Source organism: Bufo bufo, chromosome 4, assembly GCF_905171765.1.
Source record: "Bufo bufo chromosome 4, aBufBuf1.1, whole genome shotgun sequence".
NCBI classification, from domain to species: Eukaryota; Metazoa; Chordata; class Amphibia; order Anura; family Bufonidae; genus Bufo; species Bufo bufo.
In genome coordinates, this window is record NC_053392.1 from 306,836,114 (window position 1) to 306,851,301 (window position 15,188).

General features: G+C 45.9%; 1 protein-coding gene across 1 annotated transcript in view; it reads left to right on the forward strand.

The window, feature by feature from the left end:
- LOC120999185 (peptidase M20 domain-containing protein 2-like) overlaps positions 1-15,188 on the forward strand; it is a 132,908-nt gene that overhangs the window by 94,472 nt on the left and 23,248 nt on the right. Inside the window, exon 6 of the mRNA XM_040430061.1 lies at positions 6,882-7,017. Coding sequence (XP_040285995.1) covers positions 6,882-7,017 — 136 coding nt within the window. The remainder of the gene's footprint in view (positions 1-6,881; positions 7,018-15,188) is intronic.

Genomic DNA, 15,188 nt, shown 5'->3' on the forward strand with positions numbered 1-15,188 from the left:
ACATCCCAAAGATGCTCTATTGGGTTGAGATCTGGTGACTGTGGGGGCCATTTTAGTACAGTGAACTCATTGTCATGTTCAAGAAACCAATTTGAAATGATTCGAGCTTTGTGACATGGTGCATTATCCTGCTGGAAGTAGCCATCAGAGGATGGATACATGTTCTCATTCTGTTTACGCCAAATTCGGACTCTACCATTTGAATGTCTCAACAGAAATCGAGACTCATCAGACCAGGCAACATTTTTCCAGTCTTTAACAGTCCAATTTTGGTGAGCTCGTGCAAATTGTAGCCTCTTTTTCCTATTAGTAGTGGAGATGAGTGGTACTCGGTGGGGTCTTCTGCTGTTGTAGCCCATCCGCTTCAAGGTTGTGCGTGTTGTGGCTTCACAAATGCTTTGCTGCATACCTCGGTTATAACGAATGGTTATTTCAGTCAACGTTGCTCTTCTATCAGCTTGAATCAGTCGGCCCATTCTCCTCTGACCTCTAGCATCCACAAGGCATTTTTGCCCACAGGACTGCCGCATACTGGATGTTTTTCCCTTTTCACACCATTCTTTATAAACCCTAGAAATGGTTGTGCGTGAAAATCCCAGTAACTGAGCAGATTGTGAAATACTCAACCCGTCTGGCACTAACAACCATGCCACGCTCAAAATTGCTTAAATCACCTTTCTTTCCCATTCTGCCATTCAGTTTGGAGTTCAGGAGATTGTCTTGACCAGGACCACACCCCTAAATGCATTGAAGCAACTGCCATGTGATTGGTTGACTAGATAATTGCATTAATGAGAAATAGAACAGGTGTTCCTAATAATACTTTAGTTGAGTGTATAAGGCCGAAAAAAGACATTTGTCCATCCAGTTCGATCTGTTATCCTGCAAGTTGATCCAGAGGAAGGCAAAAAAAAAACTGAGGTAGAAGCCAATTTTTCCCACTTAAGGGGAAAAAAATTCCCGACTCCAATCAAGCAATCAGAATAACTCCCTGGATCAACAAACCATCTCTAGTAGCTATAGCCTGTAATATTACTACACTCCAGAAATACATACAGGCCCCTCTTGAACTCTTTTAGTGAACTCACCATCACCACCTCCTCAGGCAGAGAGTTCCATAGTCTCATTGCTCTTACCGTAAAGAGTCCTCTTCTATGTTTGTGTACAAACCTTCTTTCCTCCAGACGCAGAAGATGTCCCCTTGTCACAGTCCTGGGGATAAATAGATGATGGGATAGATCTCTGTACTGCCCCCTGATATATTTATACATAGTAATTAGATCTCCCCTCAGTCATCTTTTTTCTAAAGTGAATAACCCTAATGTTGATAATCTTTCAGGGTACTGTAGTCCCCCCATTCCAGTTATTACTTTAGCGTACCCTCTGTACCCTCTCCAGCTCTGCTATGTCTGCCTTGTTCACAGGAGCCCAGAACTGTACACAGTACTCCATGTGTGGTCTGACTAGTGATTTAAAAAAAAAAAAAAAATATTGTCAAATATTTAGAAAAGGCTCCACCAGCAAACTACTGGAGCTCAGCCTTTCAGTTACCAGCTGAAAAAAGGAATAAATCAATAGTAATATAGGCTGGCTCAGAGTATTTTTGCATAAAATTTTTATTAATGCACTAAATCAAAAAGCAAACTGACTTTGTGTCATCATATCAGCATACATACATGAATAAATGTGTGAAAAATAGGTATGTAAGTGCGGAGCTCACGCACAAACCTATATAGCTGGAGTACTCCTAAAAATATGACCAAATGGCTAGAGTGAGGCTGCAATAGATATTCAATTAAACCGCTTGAATGTCCAAGTCATAAATGGCGACTTGCCGGGTGGTTGGATCAAAAAGTTCAAGAATGTCCTTGCTGTGATTCCCACAAGGAAAAACTCTGTATTCGAGTGTCCTATAACAAATCGTGACCGCACTTTATTCGGCAATTCTCCACTTACTTTTACTTGCAGAGCAAGACCTCAGACACGCTCGCTCAGCGTCCCACGTGTCCAGCCAGGTAGTTGATCGCTGGTTAGTGACGTAGGCGCCTCAAGCCGTCAGACCAACGGAAGCTGGTTAAGCTGAGCTGAGCGGGTGATTGCCTGAACCTGTCAGGCCAGCGGCAGTGGATACAGCAGGGTTTTATCATGAATTTGCGGCTATGTTGAATGTAACAACACAGGTTTAGTCCACTTTATAAGTAGTTGGTAAATGCAGGCCTTTTAAGCGGTATTGGACGTCTTCAAATACTTGTAAAAGTTAAAAAAGTTGAAAATTGAAGAAAGTCCTCTACTATCTACTGAGGAAGGAACTTGTTTCCGAAACGCGTCTAGTGTGAATATAGACCAAGCTATTGGTGCGTTTTTTTTTGTATAAAACAAGCAAGAAGAGGACTTTCTTCAATTTTCAACTTTTTTAACTTTTACAAGTATTTGAAGACGTCCAATACCGCTTAAAAGGCCTGCATTTACCAACTACTTATAAAGTGGACTAAACCTGTGTTGTTACATTCAACATAGCCGCAAATTCAAGGTAAAACCCTGCTGTATCCACTGCCGCTGGCCTGACAGGTTCAGGCAATCACCCGCTCAGCTCAGCTTAACCAGCTTCCGTTGGTCTGACGGCTTGAGGCGCCTACATCACTAACCAGCGATCAACTACCTGGCTGGACACGTGGGACGCTGAGCGAGCGTGTCTGAGGTCTTGCTCTGCAAGTAAAAGTAAGTGGAGAATTGCCGAATAAAGTGCGGTCACGATTTGTTATAGGACACTCGAATACAGAGTTTTTCCTTGTGGGAATCACAGCAAGGACATTCTTGAACTTTTTGTTCCAACCACCCGGCAAGTCGCCATTTATGACTTGGACATTCAAGCGGTTTAATTGAATATCTATTGCAGCCTCACTCTAGCCATTTGGTCATATTTTTAGGAGTACTCCAGCTATATAGGTTTGTGCGTGAGCTCCGCACTTACATACCTATTTTTCACATATTTATTCATGTATGTATGCTGATATGATGACAAAAAGTCAGTTTGCTTTTTGATTTAGTGCATTAATAAAAATTTTATGCAAAAATACTGTGAGCCAGCCTATATTACTAGTGATTTTTAAAGTGGTAGGACTATGTTCTCATCACGGATATCTATGCCCCTTTTCATGCAACCCATTATCTTATTGGCCTTGGCAGCAGCTGCCTGACACTAGTTTTTACAGCTTAGTTTGCTGTTCACAAGTATTCCTAGGTCCTTTTTCATGTCAGTGTTACCCAGTGTTTTACCATTTAGTATGTACAAGTGACTTGCATCATTCCTTCCCATGTGCATAACCTTACATTTGTCAATGTTAAACCTCATCTGACACTTCTCTGCCCAAGCCTCCAATCTATCAAGATCCATTTGTAGCAGTATACTGTCCTCTTCCGTGTCAATTACTTTACACAGTTTAGTGTAATCTGCAAAAATTTATATTTTACTGTAGAAGCCTTGTACAAGATCATTAATAAATATATTGAAGAGAATAGGGCCCAATACTGACCCCTGAGGTACTCCACTAGTGACAGTGACCCAATCTGAGTGTGTACCACTAATAACCACCCTCTGTATTCTATCACTGAGCCAGTTACTTACCAACATACAGACATTTTTTCCCAGTACAAGCATTCTCATTTTATATACTAACCTTTTATGCAGTACAGTGTAAAATGCTTTAGAGAAGTCCAGATATAAGACATCGATCGATTCGCCGCTGTCAAGTCTAGAACTTACCTCCTCATAGAAACTGATTAAATTAGTTTGACATAACCGATCCCTCATGAAGCCATGCTGATATGGCGTTATTAGCTTATTTTCCTTGAGGTACTCCAAGATAGCATCTCTTAGAAAACCTTCAAACAGTTTACCTACGACAGATGTTAAACTTACCGGCCTATAGTTTCCGGGCTCTGTTTTTGGACCCTTTTTGAATATTGGCACTACATTTGCTATGCGCCAATCCTGTGAAACACTCCTTGTCAGTATAGAGTCCTTAAATATCAGAAATAAGGGTCTGGCTATGACATTGCTTAATTCTCTTAGGATACGGGGGTGTATGCCATCTGGTTCTGGCGATTTGTCTATTTTTTAAGAAGCCACTGTACTTCTTCCTGGGTCAAGCAGGGCATTTTTTACGGGGAATTAACTTTTACATACTGCATTTCATCTGACAGATTATTTTCTTTAGTGAATACAGTGGAGGAAAAAATATTTAATAGCTTTGCTTTCTCCTCATTGCTCTCAGCAACTCCCCCCTCATTACTTTGTAGAGGGAAGACACCTTCAGATTTATACTTTTTTACCATTTATATAATTGAAAAACATTTTAGGGTTAGTTTTGCTCTCTTTGGCAATTAATCTCTTTATTAAGGTCAGCTAAAGATGGTGATCATTATAATTTTCATCCGCACAATGCTCTGGTCTGTGTAGGATGCTTTTGTGGTGCATGTGGACCGCGCTGGCGTCCTCCTTTGTACGCATTAATTGCTCGGGATGGTCGTTTGCTGCGGTCCACATGCGGTGGGACTGCTCCCCCATTGAGAAACACGCTACAGTGTTTGGGGTTTGAGCAGCTCCCCCATATCTGCCACGATATTTCTGTGGTTCACATGCGGTGGGACTGCTCGCCCAATGAGAAACACGCTACAGTGTTTGGGGTTTGAGCAGTTCCCCCATATTGGCCACTGCAATTCTGTTATCTCAGGGGTTATCTAATGTGAGGGCATAGACCCCGTTTTTCTGACTTTGTTATTTTTCATAGGGTGTAGCCCTTGTTTTTATTTTATTGAATGTGAATAAATATTTTTACACCATCCAAAGATAGGCAGTGAAATATATTGCTTACTATTAGTACGGAAACAGCAGTCTTTATTATCCGTGAGCTGATCCCTGCACTCTCCCTCTCCAATATTTTTCTATTAATTGTTTTCAGCAACGCTGTCCTTAGTGCATGAGTGCTTGCCACGTCTCTCCCTATGCTGAGCTCACAGGACAATGGCGGAGACCGCACGGGATGAGTTATTTTTTTATAGGGCTGTGACATCACAGGGGATGGCTATCTGCGGGTTGGCTGGCTGCACGGCATTGATCTTGCATTCCTGGGCTTGTCTCCTCTACACTTAGTCTCGCTTTGTAACACGTGCAGCCACCATTTTAGGAAAACCTGATTCGTTCGCATGAAGTGCAAGTAAATTCGAATTAATTGCGAATCGAAGTTTTCTTAAACTTCAGACCAAATTCTGTTTCAAATGCACTAGTCACTAGTCATGACTAGTCGTCAGTATCAGGAGCGTGTAATATATTGTCATTAATTGAGTAAAACACTGTAATGACATCACAGTAACTTGTCTGACTAAAACTGCCTATGATGTCACAAAATGTCACCTGATAGACACACAGCTGTGATGTCAAAGTAACTTACACTTGTGATGTCACAGAAGTTCACCTCACATTAACATTCTTGTTTTGTCACAGAAGCTGAAGGCCCTTAACCTGACTGAATCCTTATTGTGATGTCATATAAAAGCTTACCTGACAAGGAAATAATACAAGCCACAGCAGCTTACCTTATGGAAACACATTTGTGATGTCACAGCTGCCTACCAGACTATAACATTCTAGTGATAGATGAGAGTATATAAAGCAGTATTTTAAGAATTAAAGCCAAATTGTGAGGAAATCACATCTTGCAATTTGAGTCATATGACCTGCTCTGTATGGCCAAAAGTATGTTGGCACCTGATGATCACACCTACTGTACTGTATATGAACTTGTTGGACGACCCATTACAAAACCATAGCTGTTAATATCGAAAAGGACCACCTTCATAGCTATAGCAGTCTCCACTCTTCTGGTAAGGCTTTCTACAAGACTCTGGAGTGTGACTCTTGAGATTTGTGCCCATGTAGCTATATGAGGAATTTATAGATCAGACACTGATGTTCACAATCAGAAGGTCTATCTTGCAACTGGCATTCCATTTCATCCCAAATGGTTTTGATGGGTTTGAAGTCAGGGCTATGTGCAGGCCTCTAGAGTTCCTCTATGCCCAACTTCTCAAAACACATGTTTATGGTACTCCCTTTCTGCTCAGGGGTACAGTCATGCTTACTCAAAGTTGGGAGCATGCAAAGTTGGGAGCACAGCATTTATATACTGTAGAATTAACATCACACGTCACTAGAAATAGGTAGCCTGACCCAAACTGAAATACTGCCAATGCCACCATATTTTACTCAACAAAATTTACATTAGGCACTTTACATTCCTGAGGTAGCATATGTCATACCCAACCTCTTGATGATTGACTGAGCTGTTGTTCTCCCTAGACCTGTAGACACTTCCACTTTGCAATAATAGTACTTATAGCTGACTGGGGCAAATCTAGCGGATTAGAAATTTCACATGCAGACTTGTAGAAAAGGTGGTATTCTAGAACAATGCTGCATTTAAAGCTACCAAGTTCTTCATGCTTGATTTTAAGCACTTGTTTGAAATGTTCAAGACATATGAACCCAATGATTAGGAAGAGTGTCCAAATACTTTTTGCAAAAGAATGCATTTAGTGGCTGGTGTTAAAGTTTAGCCTAGTCAAATACAGTATATACATTGTTCTTTTTCACATAGGTATTTTGTTTGCTAACCTTATTTTGTTGTGACATTTTAGGAGGGAAAATCATCCTGTTAATTATTTGTATATCACCCTGTTGATTCTTTGCATAACAAAAAAAGACTAATATGCTAGAAAATCCAGTGTTTCTAACCTATTTATGACGCCAATACAAGTTTTAACTGTAAATTAACACAATGCTACCACTGATTATTTTCTTCCTGCTGTCCTTTCCCTTCCAGGTGGAGCTGTCCTCTTCTACCTATGATTATTATGATGTGCTTCCAAGCAAAACTCTCGCAAAAACATACAAGGAGAATGGCAAGCAACTGGGAATGCAGTTTGCTAGTGTAGAAACGGAGTTAAATTCTTTGGCAGGTAAGGTTTGAGTATGGGTAAACTTTTAGTGAGTAGTTTCAAATATTTCATGTGGAAGGAAAGGAATCCAGCATATTTAGCGTTATGACTTACTAGGATGGAAGATCCTTTCAGTCATACACTATCAACCACCCTAAATCACCCACCACCTAAATAAAACACATGACAACTTATTGATGGAAAATGGCCTTCGTGGCCCAATTTATTTAAACAACATATTAACCAATATATATACCATGTAAAATAATCATCAACACAGAACATAACAAACTACTGATGATAGGATCCTAGAAGGCAACCAGGCAAGCTGTTTCGTCACTCTCCACACCTCGATTCCTCGTTGCACCTTACCTTTGGCCGCGGTCACCGACCCAAGGGCACCAAATCCATAAATACCATATACCCCTGCAGGCCCTTTTTGGCCAACAGGAGCCCAAACCACCAGCTTGCCGAAGTTCCTGAGATGCATGCTCCAACTTGTCATGCACCTCTTAAATCTTGCAGTGCCTTCCAGGACCCTCCATTAACATGCCTCACTCACAAACAAAGTGATCGTAACCGAAATTCCAAATAAATAAATAAATAAATAAATAGGGTGGGTGGGAAACTTCACCTATTCACACTGGACCCTGGTGGGGGGCCCCTCCCCCTCCCCAGGTTATATGCAGCCCGCAAATCCCCAGATCCACCCCTTTTCCTCCCCCCCTATCCTATCCATCCACAATCAGCTTTAACCCTTTCCTGACTTCAACTTCCCCCTAAGTCAAGCTACACTAAACTATGGCTGCGCCCCAGTCCGTTGCTCTCATGACTTACTAGGATGGAAGATCCCTTCAGTCATACACTATCAACCACCCTAAACCACCCACCACCTAAATAAAACACATGACAACTTCTTGATGGAAAATGGCCTTCGCAGGCCCATTTATTTAAACAACATATTAACCAATATATACACTCACCTAAAGAATTATTAGGAACACCTGATCTATTTCTCATTAATGCAATTATCTAGTCAACCAATCACATGGCAGTTGCTTCAATGCATTTAGAGGTGTGGTCCTGGTCAAGACAATCTCCTGAACTTCAAACTGAATGTCAAAATGGGAAAGAAAGGTGATTTAAGCAATTTTGAGCGTGGCATGGTTGTTGGTGCCAGACGGGCCGGTCTGAGTATTTCACAATCTGCTCAGTTACTGGGATTTTCACGCACAACCATTTCTAGGGTTTACAAAGAATGGTGTGAAAAAGGAAAAACATCCAGTATGCGGCAAAAATGCCTTGTGGATGCTAGGTCAGAGGAGAATGGGCCGACTGATTCAAGCTGATAGAAGAGCAACGTTGACTGAAATAACCACTCGTTACAACCGAGGTATGCAGCAAAGCATTTGTGAAGCCACAACACGCACAACCTTGAGGCAGATGGGCTACAACAGCAGAAGACCCCACCGGGTACCACTCATCTCCACTACAAATAGGAAAAAGAGGCTACAATTTGCACGAGCTCACCAAAATTGGACTGTTGAAGACTGGAAAAATGTTGCCTGGTCTGATGAGTCTCGATTTCTGTTGAGACATTCAAATGGTAGAGTCTGAATTTGCCATAAACAGAATGAGAACATGTATCCATCCTCTGATGGCTACTTCCAGCAGGATAATACACCATGTCACAGAGCTCGAATCATTTCAAATTGGTTTCTTGAACATGACAATGAGTTCACTGTACTAAAATGGCCCCCACAGTCACCAGATCTCAACCCAATAGAGCATCTTTGGGATGTGGTGGAACGGGAGCTTCGTACCCTGGATGTGCATCCCTCAAATCTCCATCAACTGCAAGATGCTATCCTATCAATATGGGCCAACATTTCTAAAGAATGCTATCAGCACCTTGTTGAATCAATGCCACGTAGAATTAAGGCAGTTCTGAAGGCAAAAGGGGGTCCAACACCGTATTAGTATGGTGTTCCTAATAATTCTTTAGGTGAGTGTATACCATGTAAAATAATCATCAACACAGAACATAACAAACTACAGGTGATAGGATCCTAGAAGGCAACCAGGCAAGCTGTTTTGTCACTCTCCACACCTCGATTCCTCGTTCCACCTTACCTTTGTTTGTGGTCACCGACCCAAGGGCACCAAATCCATAAATACCATATACCCCTGCAGGCCCTTTTTGGCCAACAGGAGCCCAAACCGTCAGCTTGCCGAACTTCCTGAGATGCACGCTCCAACTTGTCATGCACCTCTTAAACCTTGCAGTGCCTTCCAGGACCCTCCATTAACATGCCACGAACGAACAGAGGTGACAACTCAACTATGTTCGTCCTGCCACACCCTAAGGGCTGTCTCCAAGCCCTCTTGATGCCCCAAGGCCCACAAATCAATTTCAATATCATTGAGATGGACCCTGTCCGCCCTCAAGAACTGAGGCGATGCAGCCTCCAGCTCCCTATGGTGAACTACAAATCCACCTTGTCGCCGAACAAAATGCCCAACTTCCTTATTAAGCTTCGCCCTCACCTTATTAATCCGATCTACCGACCTTGCAAAGCGCCAAACTCTCCGAGCTACCACTTCAGACCACACCACCAACAAACCTGTGAAATCGCACAACAGCCGTAGCAGATCCAGCTTAATGTCCCGGATCACCTCCCTGGAACGACAAACCCCCATGTTGTTCCCGCCCACATGCAACACCAAAATATCTGGAGGCCTGTCATACACAAGGGAAGCATGGAATTCCGGAAGCACCCTACCCCACATGAGCCCCCTCAAACCAATCCACCGCACTTGTAAAACCTCTGGATGGAAACCCAATTGCCTTCCGTTTGTCCTCACATCGGCCCGCAGAGCACCCCAGTGCACATAAGAATGTCCGAGGATCCACGCTAGACACGGTGAAGACCCTGTAAATAAACAAAATTAGACTCGGCCGAACATAACTATACCGATAACAGAAAATGAACGCAAACAATCCTAAAAACCCAAAACTCGCCGATTCCCAGTGACCAATACACTTAATAGCGTCCTCCCCCAAACCCCATCTAGTCGCGACTATCCAAAAAGAATAAGATGCGAATTCTTGCGCCGGATAACCCGCTGCCGCCAAACACCGACGGAAGACTGCCAAAAACTGAAAACGCGATAAAGCCGTACCATCCAAATGCACCAACAACGAACCCTTCACATACGGCCGCCTACCCAAAAATTCCTCCACACACTTCACTGAACACAGAACCGACCCCCCCCAAAGGGCGCAACAAAATACACACCCCCTTGCCTATCTGATCTGTCTTAGACCTGCGTAAGACACACCTCAAACCATCCTCCCCAAAGCATATATCCTCCCTTACCGACCACCCCCATTAACCCGACTACTAGACACCAACTCAGATACCCGAAAGGCACCAAAAAAGATCAACGAAAATGCCGCTCTGAACAAACAGACCTCATAACCAGACGAACACACCACACCAGCTTGCTCCCACAATTCCTGCAACACAGCAAAAGAAACCGGACGACGAGTGTCCTTCCTTACCACACTGCGTCGATACCCTTTCAAAGCCTGGCGCACTAAAAAACTCTTGGATACATTGGGCACTCCCCGCAATCGTAACCAAAACCCCACCGCTGCTACCCTTTTGGAAGCTACCGAAAAAGACAAACCCGCGCTGAAAGAAAGCCCCACAAAGTACACCAACAATGAATGAAAATCCTCGATAACCTCGCACCCCCCACCTGATCTATCAACCGCTCCCACTGGGACCACACAGAAGAATAAGCTGCCCACGTACTACTACTCACAGACTGCCTAATCAGATCTGACGAGACCCCAAGGCCACGCTTCAGAGCCACTGAGGACAAAGCAGACCCCTCCCGTCCGCGTTCGGCACCAGTCTGCGAAAACGATCCCACTGGAAACGAGAAAGTGAATCAGCGATCGAGTTATTGACACCCGGTACATGCACAGCCACAAAACAAGCACTTAAACGTAAACCTATAAGAACTAAGTGGCGCAACAGACGCAACACCGGGGGGGGGGGGGGGGGTAGCCGACTGACTGTTCACTGTTTGCACCACCCCCATATTGTCAGAACAGAAACGCACCCGTTAATTCCTCAACAACTCCCCCCACAATTCAGTCGCCAAAACAATCAGGAACAACTCTAACAATGCCAAATTGCCCAAAAACCCGGCCGCTCTCCACTCCGCTGGCCAGGGACCCGCGCTCCACTGCCCTTGACAAAACGCACCATAACCACCCGACCCTGAAGCATCCGTAAACAGCTCCAAATCAACAATGGAAATGGGCGCTTCCATCCAGACCAAACGACCATTAAACACCGACAAAAATTGCCTCCACACTTCCAAATCCGCCTGCACCTCAGACGATAACCGCAGAAAGTGAAAAGGTGCCTTCACTCCCGCAGTGGCCAACGCCAAGCGCCTACAAAACACTCGACCCATCGGCAGGATCCTGCAAGCAAAATAAGCAAAATTTAAGTTACCTAGCACTGACTGTATACGCCGAAGCTGAACTTTCTTGGCCGTACTCAGGAAGACAATCTCACTGTTCAGATCCGCCACCTTGTCCTCAGGTAACCTACATTCCATCGCCACGCTATCAATTAGGATGCCTAAAAACTTCACACACGTAGCTGGACCTTCCGTTTTTTCCGGCGCCAACGGCACGCCTAACCTAGCCGCCACCCGTTCCATTGTACGCAGCAAGACCGAACAAATCCGCGAGCCAGCCGGCCCTATAAACAAAAAGTAATCTAAGTAATGCAAAACCGAATTCCACCCCGCCTCCTACTTTACCACCCATTCCAAAAATGAACTAAGCGTCTCAAACAAGGTACACAAAATAGAACACCCCATCGGTTAAACAATCAACGTAATATTGCCCATCCCACTTAAAACCAAGCAAATGAAAACTATCCGGAGGAATGGGTAGCAAACGAAACGCTGCCTCAATATCCGTCTTTGCCAACAAGGCCCCCTGCCCGAAACGACGGACCCAACGCACACCCGTATCAAACGACGCATACGACACGGAACATAACTCATCACTGATGCCGTCGTTAACCGAACCCCCCGCAGGAAAAGACAGGTTATGAATAAGCCGAAATTTACCGGGCTTTTTCTTTGGAACCAGCCCTAAGGGGCACTAATCCTGCAAGGGATATTCAGCAAACGGGCCAGCAATCTTCCCTGCTGCAACCTTCTTCCCAATTTTGTCCGCTACCACATTAGGCCGTTGCAGCGCGAACGCCAAATTACGCACAGCGACCACAGCCCCAACCGAAACGCACGGGATCTTAAAACTATTCCTCAACCCCACCCACAACAACACGGTCGCCTCCCTATTTGGATAAGTCCTTAGAAACGGCCCCATCTCTTCCACCCTCACCGGAGTCACCCCTCTTGTGCGCAGCCTCAAATCCTTTTCCCTTTCACCGCTTGAAGCACCGCGACAAACTGTGAGCCCCACCGCAGCCTGAGCATTCGTGTTTAAACCGGCAATCAACGAGGTATCTGCAATAACCCTCATTGAACTGCCAGCAGCATCCCTTTTTTCCCCCACTAAATGACTCTGACGCCGGGGAACCCCCGGCCGCTCCCCGAAAGGGCTGGTTACTCGTCCTTGGAGCCGCCATCAGCTGCATCCAGACGCTGATATCTTTGTGGTCCCACCTAATACTCGGCCGGTCCGCTTTCCTCTGGCGAAACTGCTCGTCGTACCTGAGCCACGCCACCCCACCATATGTCCTGTTCGCCTCCCCGATCGCATCCATGTAGCAGAAAAGGGCGGAACAATTTTCCGGCGCCTTTTTGCCCACCACACTCGCTAAAATAGCGAAGGCCTGAAGCCAGTTCAAAAATGTACACAGAATCAGCCGATAACGCCGCTTCTCCTGCTCCTCCTTTTTACTCTCGTCCGGCTTCACACTGTCAAGATGGAACTTTTCTAGGGGAAGAAGTGAGAAAATCTCCACATACTAAACTTCCAGATTTTCTCCCGGACTTCCGTCTTCAAATGTGCCCCCAACGGCCCTTCAAAACAAACATACACCTCCCCTTTCGCAGCATCCACCAACCTAATGTCCTCCCCAACCTTACTTTTACTACCCCTACTCACTGCCGCCTCTCCAACCGAAGCACCCGCCGTGACAGCCGGCGTGCTCGCCAAACTAACTGAACTAGCCTGCTGCCCCACACCCGCCACCAACACCGGAGCCTATACCGCCGCTGGAGTCGCCCCCACACCCGATCCCCAACGCGACACCAGAGACAGCAAACCGGACAATAACTCTTGCGCCAACCCCTCAGACCCAGCAGCCGCCAACCTCGCTGAAGCTCCTCCTTGCTGCAATCTACTCGGCGTCGTGGAAGTTTACGGACCAGCACAGTCCTCAAGCCTGTCGTCACCCTCCGAATCCTCCTGGCTAACTTCACCATCTTCCAAGGTCTGGTCTTCCAGGAAAACCCGCGCTACCTTCCACATGGCGGGCTGCGACTCCGCTGCTGCCCCCTGTCTCCAGATGTCGTCCTTCCTGGCGGCCACTCCTGCTCTATGGCCCGATGGCCGCGAGCCGCATCCGACCGAACCTCCGCAGACGCATTCACAAGCTGCGCAGTGGGCGGGGCCACACCTGCTCCCACCACCAGGGCCTGTCCCTCACAGAGCTCTGGCCTGCAATACTAGTGTTGTGTGGGTGGGGTTGTCCTGCACTGCTTCTGCCGGGAGAAGAAGGCTGACGACCTGATGCTGCAGGTCGCAGCGCCACCACTGATGCCACATGAGGAAAAAGGCCCCCCCAACTTCCGATGGGGCCGCACGGTCCACTGCTCTCCCGGAACGACTCCTGGACACCCGAACAGGTAGGTCCGACCTTCGGCTCGCCCTGGCCCCGGACATCCAGCTACGGGACCCTGCTGCACTCCTCCCCCCCCCCCTGCCGCTCACAGGACGAAAGCCGAGGGTTTAACCCGACTCTCTCCCGTCGGTGCCCGGCGCTGTGCAGGATTCCTCCCGCTGCGCCGGCTGGCCGGAACTCTTCCAGCCCAGCCGACGCTAGTGGAGGGTCCCTGGTGGGGCTCATTAAGCGCCGCCGCACCCGGGGGGTCGCCTCAGGGCTCAACTGTTCAGGAGGAACGGATCTCCTCGCCCTCTCCGCCATATTAACTTGCGACCCAGCCAGCACCACCAGCGCCGCCTGCAAATATTCTGTAGCCATGCAGAACCGTGAAGTTCTGCAGCTGCATGAACTGCCTCCATCAAAGCATCTAAGGAAGCCATGCTCTCCACTAATCTGACCTCAAACTTCACCTATTCCACTGGACGCTGTTGGGGGGGTCCCTCCCCCTCTCCAGGTTATATAGAGCCTGCAAATCCCCAGATCCACCCCTTCCACCCCTTCCCCCCTATCCTATCCATCCACAATCAGCTTTTTTTTTTTATAAATCTTTTTTTTCAATTCTTACAAATTTTCACCAAACGTATTTGGTTAGTTACACAAGTGTGTATTTACACAACATCTTGTACCTACATAATAACATAGAAATAATTACATATACCTACTCCCCCCCCCTACCCACCCTTAGTTAGTCGGTTGCCACACAAAAAAAAATAATAATAATAACAATATTATTTATATATATAAAAAAATAAAAGAGAGAAAAAAAATAAAAAATGATTTTTTTCTTTTTTCTTCCCATAATCTCTCTGTCCTCCCCCACTGTCCCTCCTCCCCATCCCTCAGTTTTTATCTAGTCATCTCCGCCACAACCTGGAAATCTATGTTTTTTCTTCAGTCCAGTCAAGCAGCGCTCCTCACTGGCTATCAACATCCTTGTGTGGTTTTCCCATTCTCTAACCGTGGGGGCCTCACTCCCCCCCGCCCCCAGTGCCCAACTATACACTTCCTGGCTTGGAACAGTAGTTTAGTTGCAATTAGGGATGAGCGAACCCGAACTGTATAGTTCGGGTTCGTACCGAATTTTGGGGTGTTCGTGACACGGACCCGAACATTTTCGTAAAAGTCCGGGTTCAGGTTTGGTGTTCGTCGCTTTCTTGGTGCTTTTTGAAAGGCTGCAAAGCAGCCAATCAAAGCGTCATACTACTTGCGCCAAGAGGACATCACAGCCATGCCTACTATTGG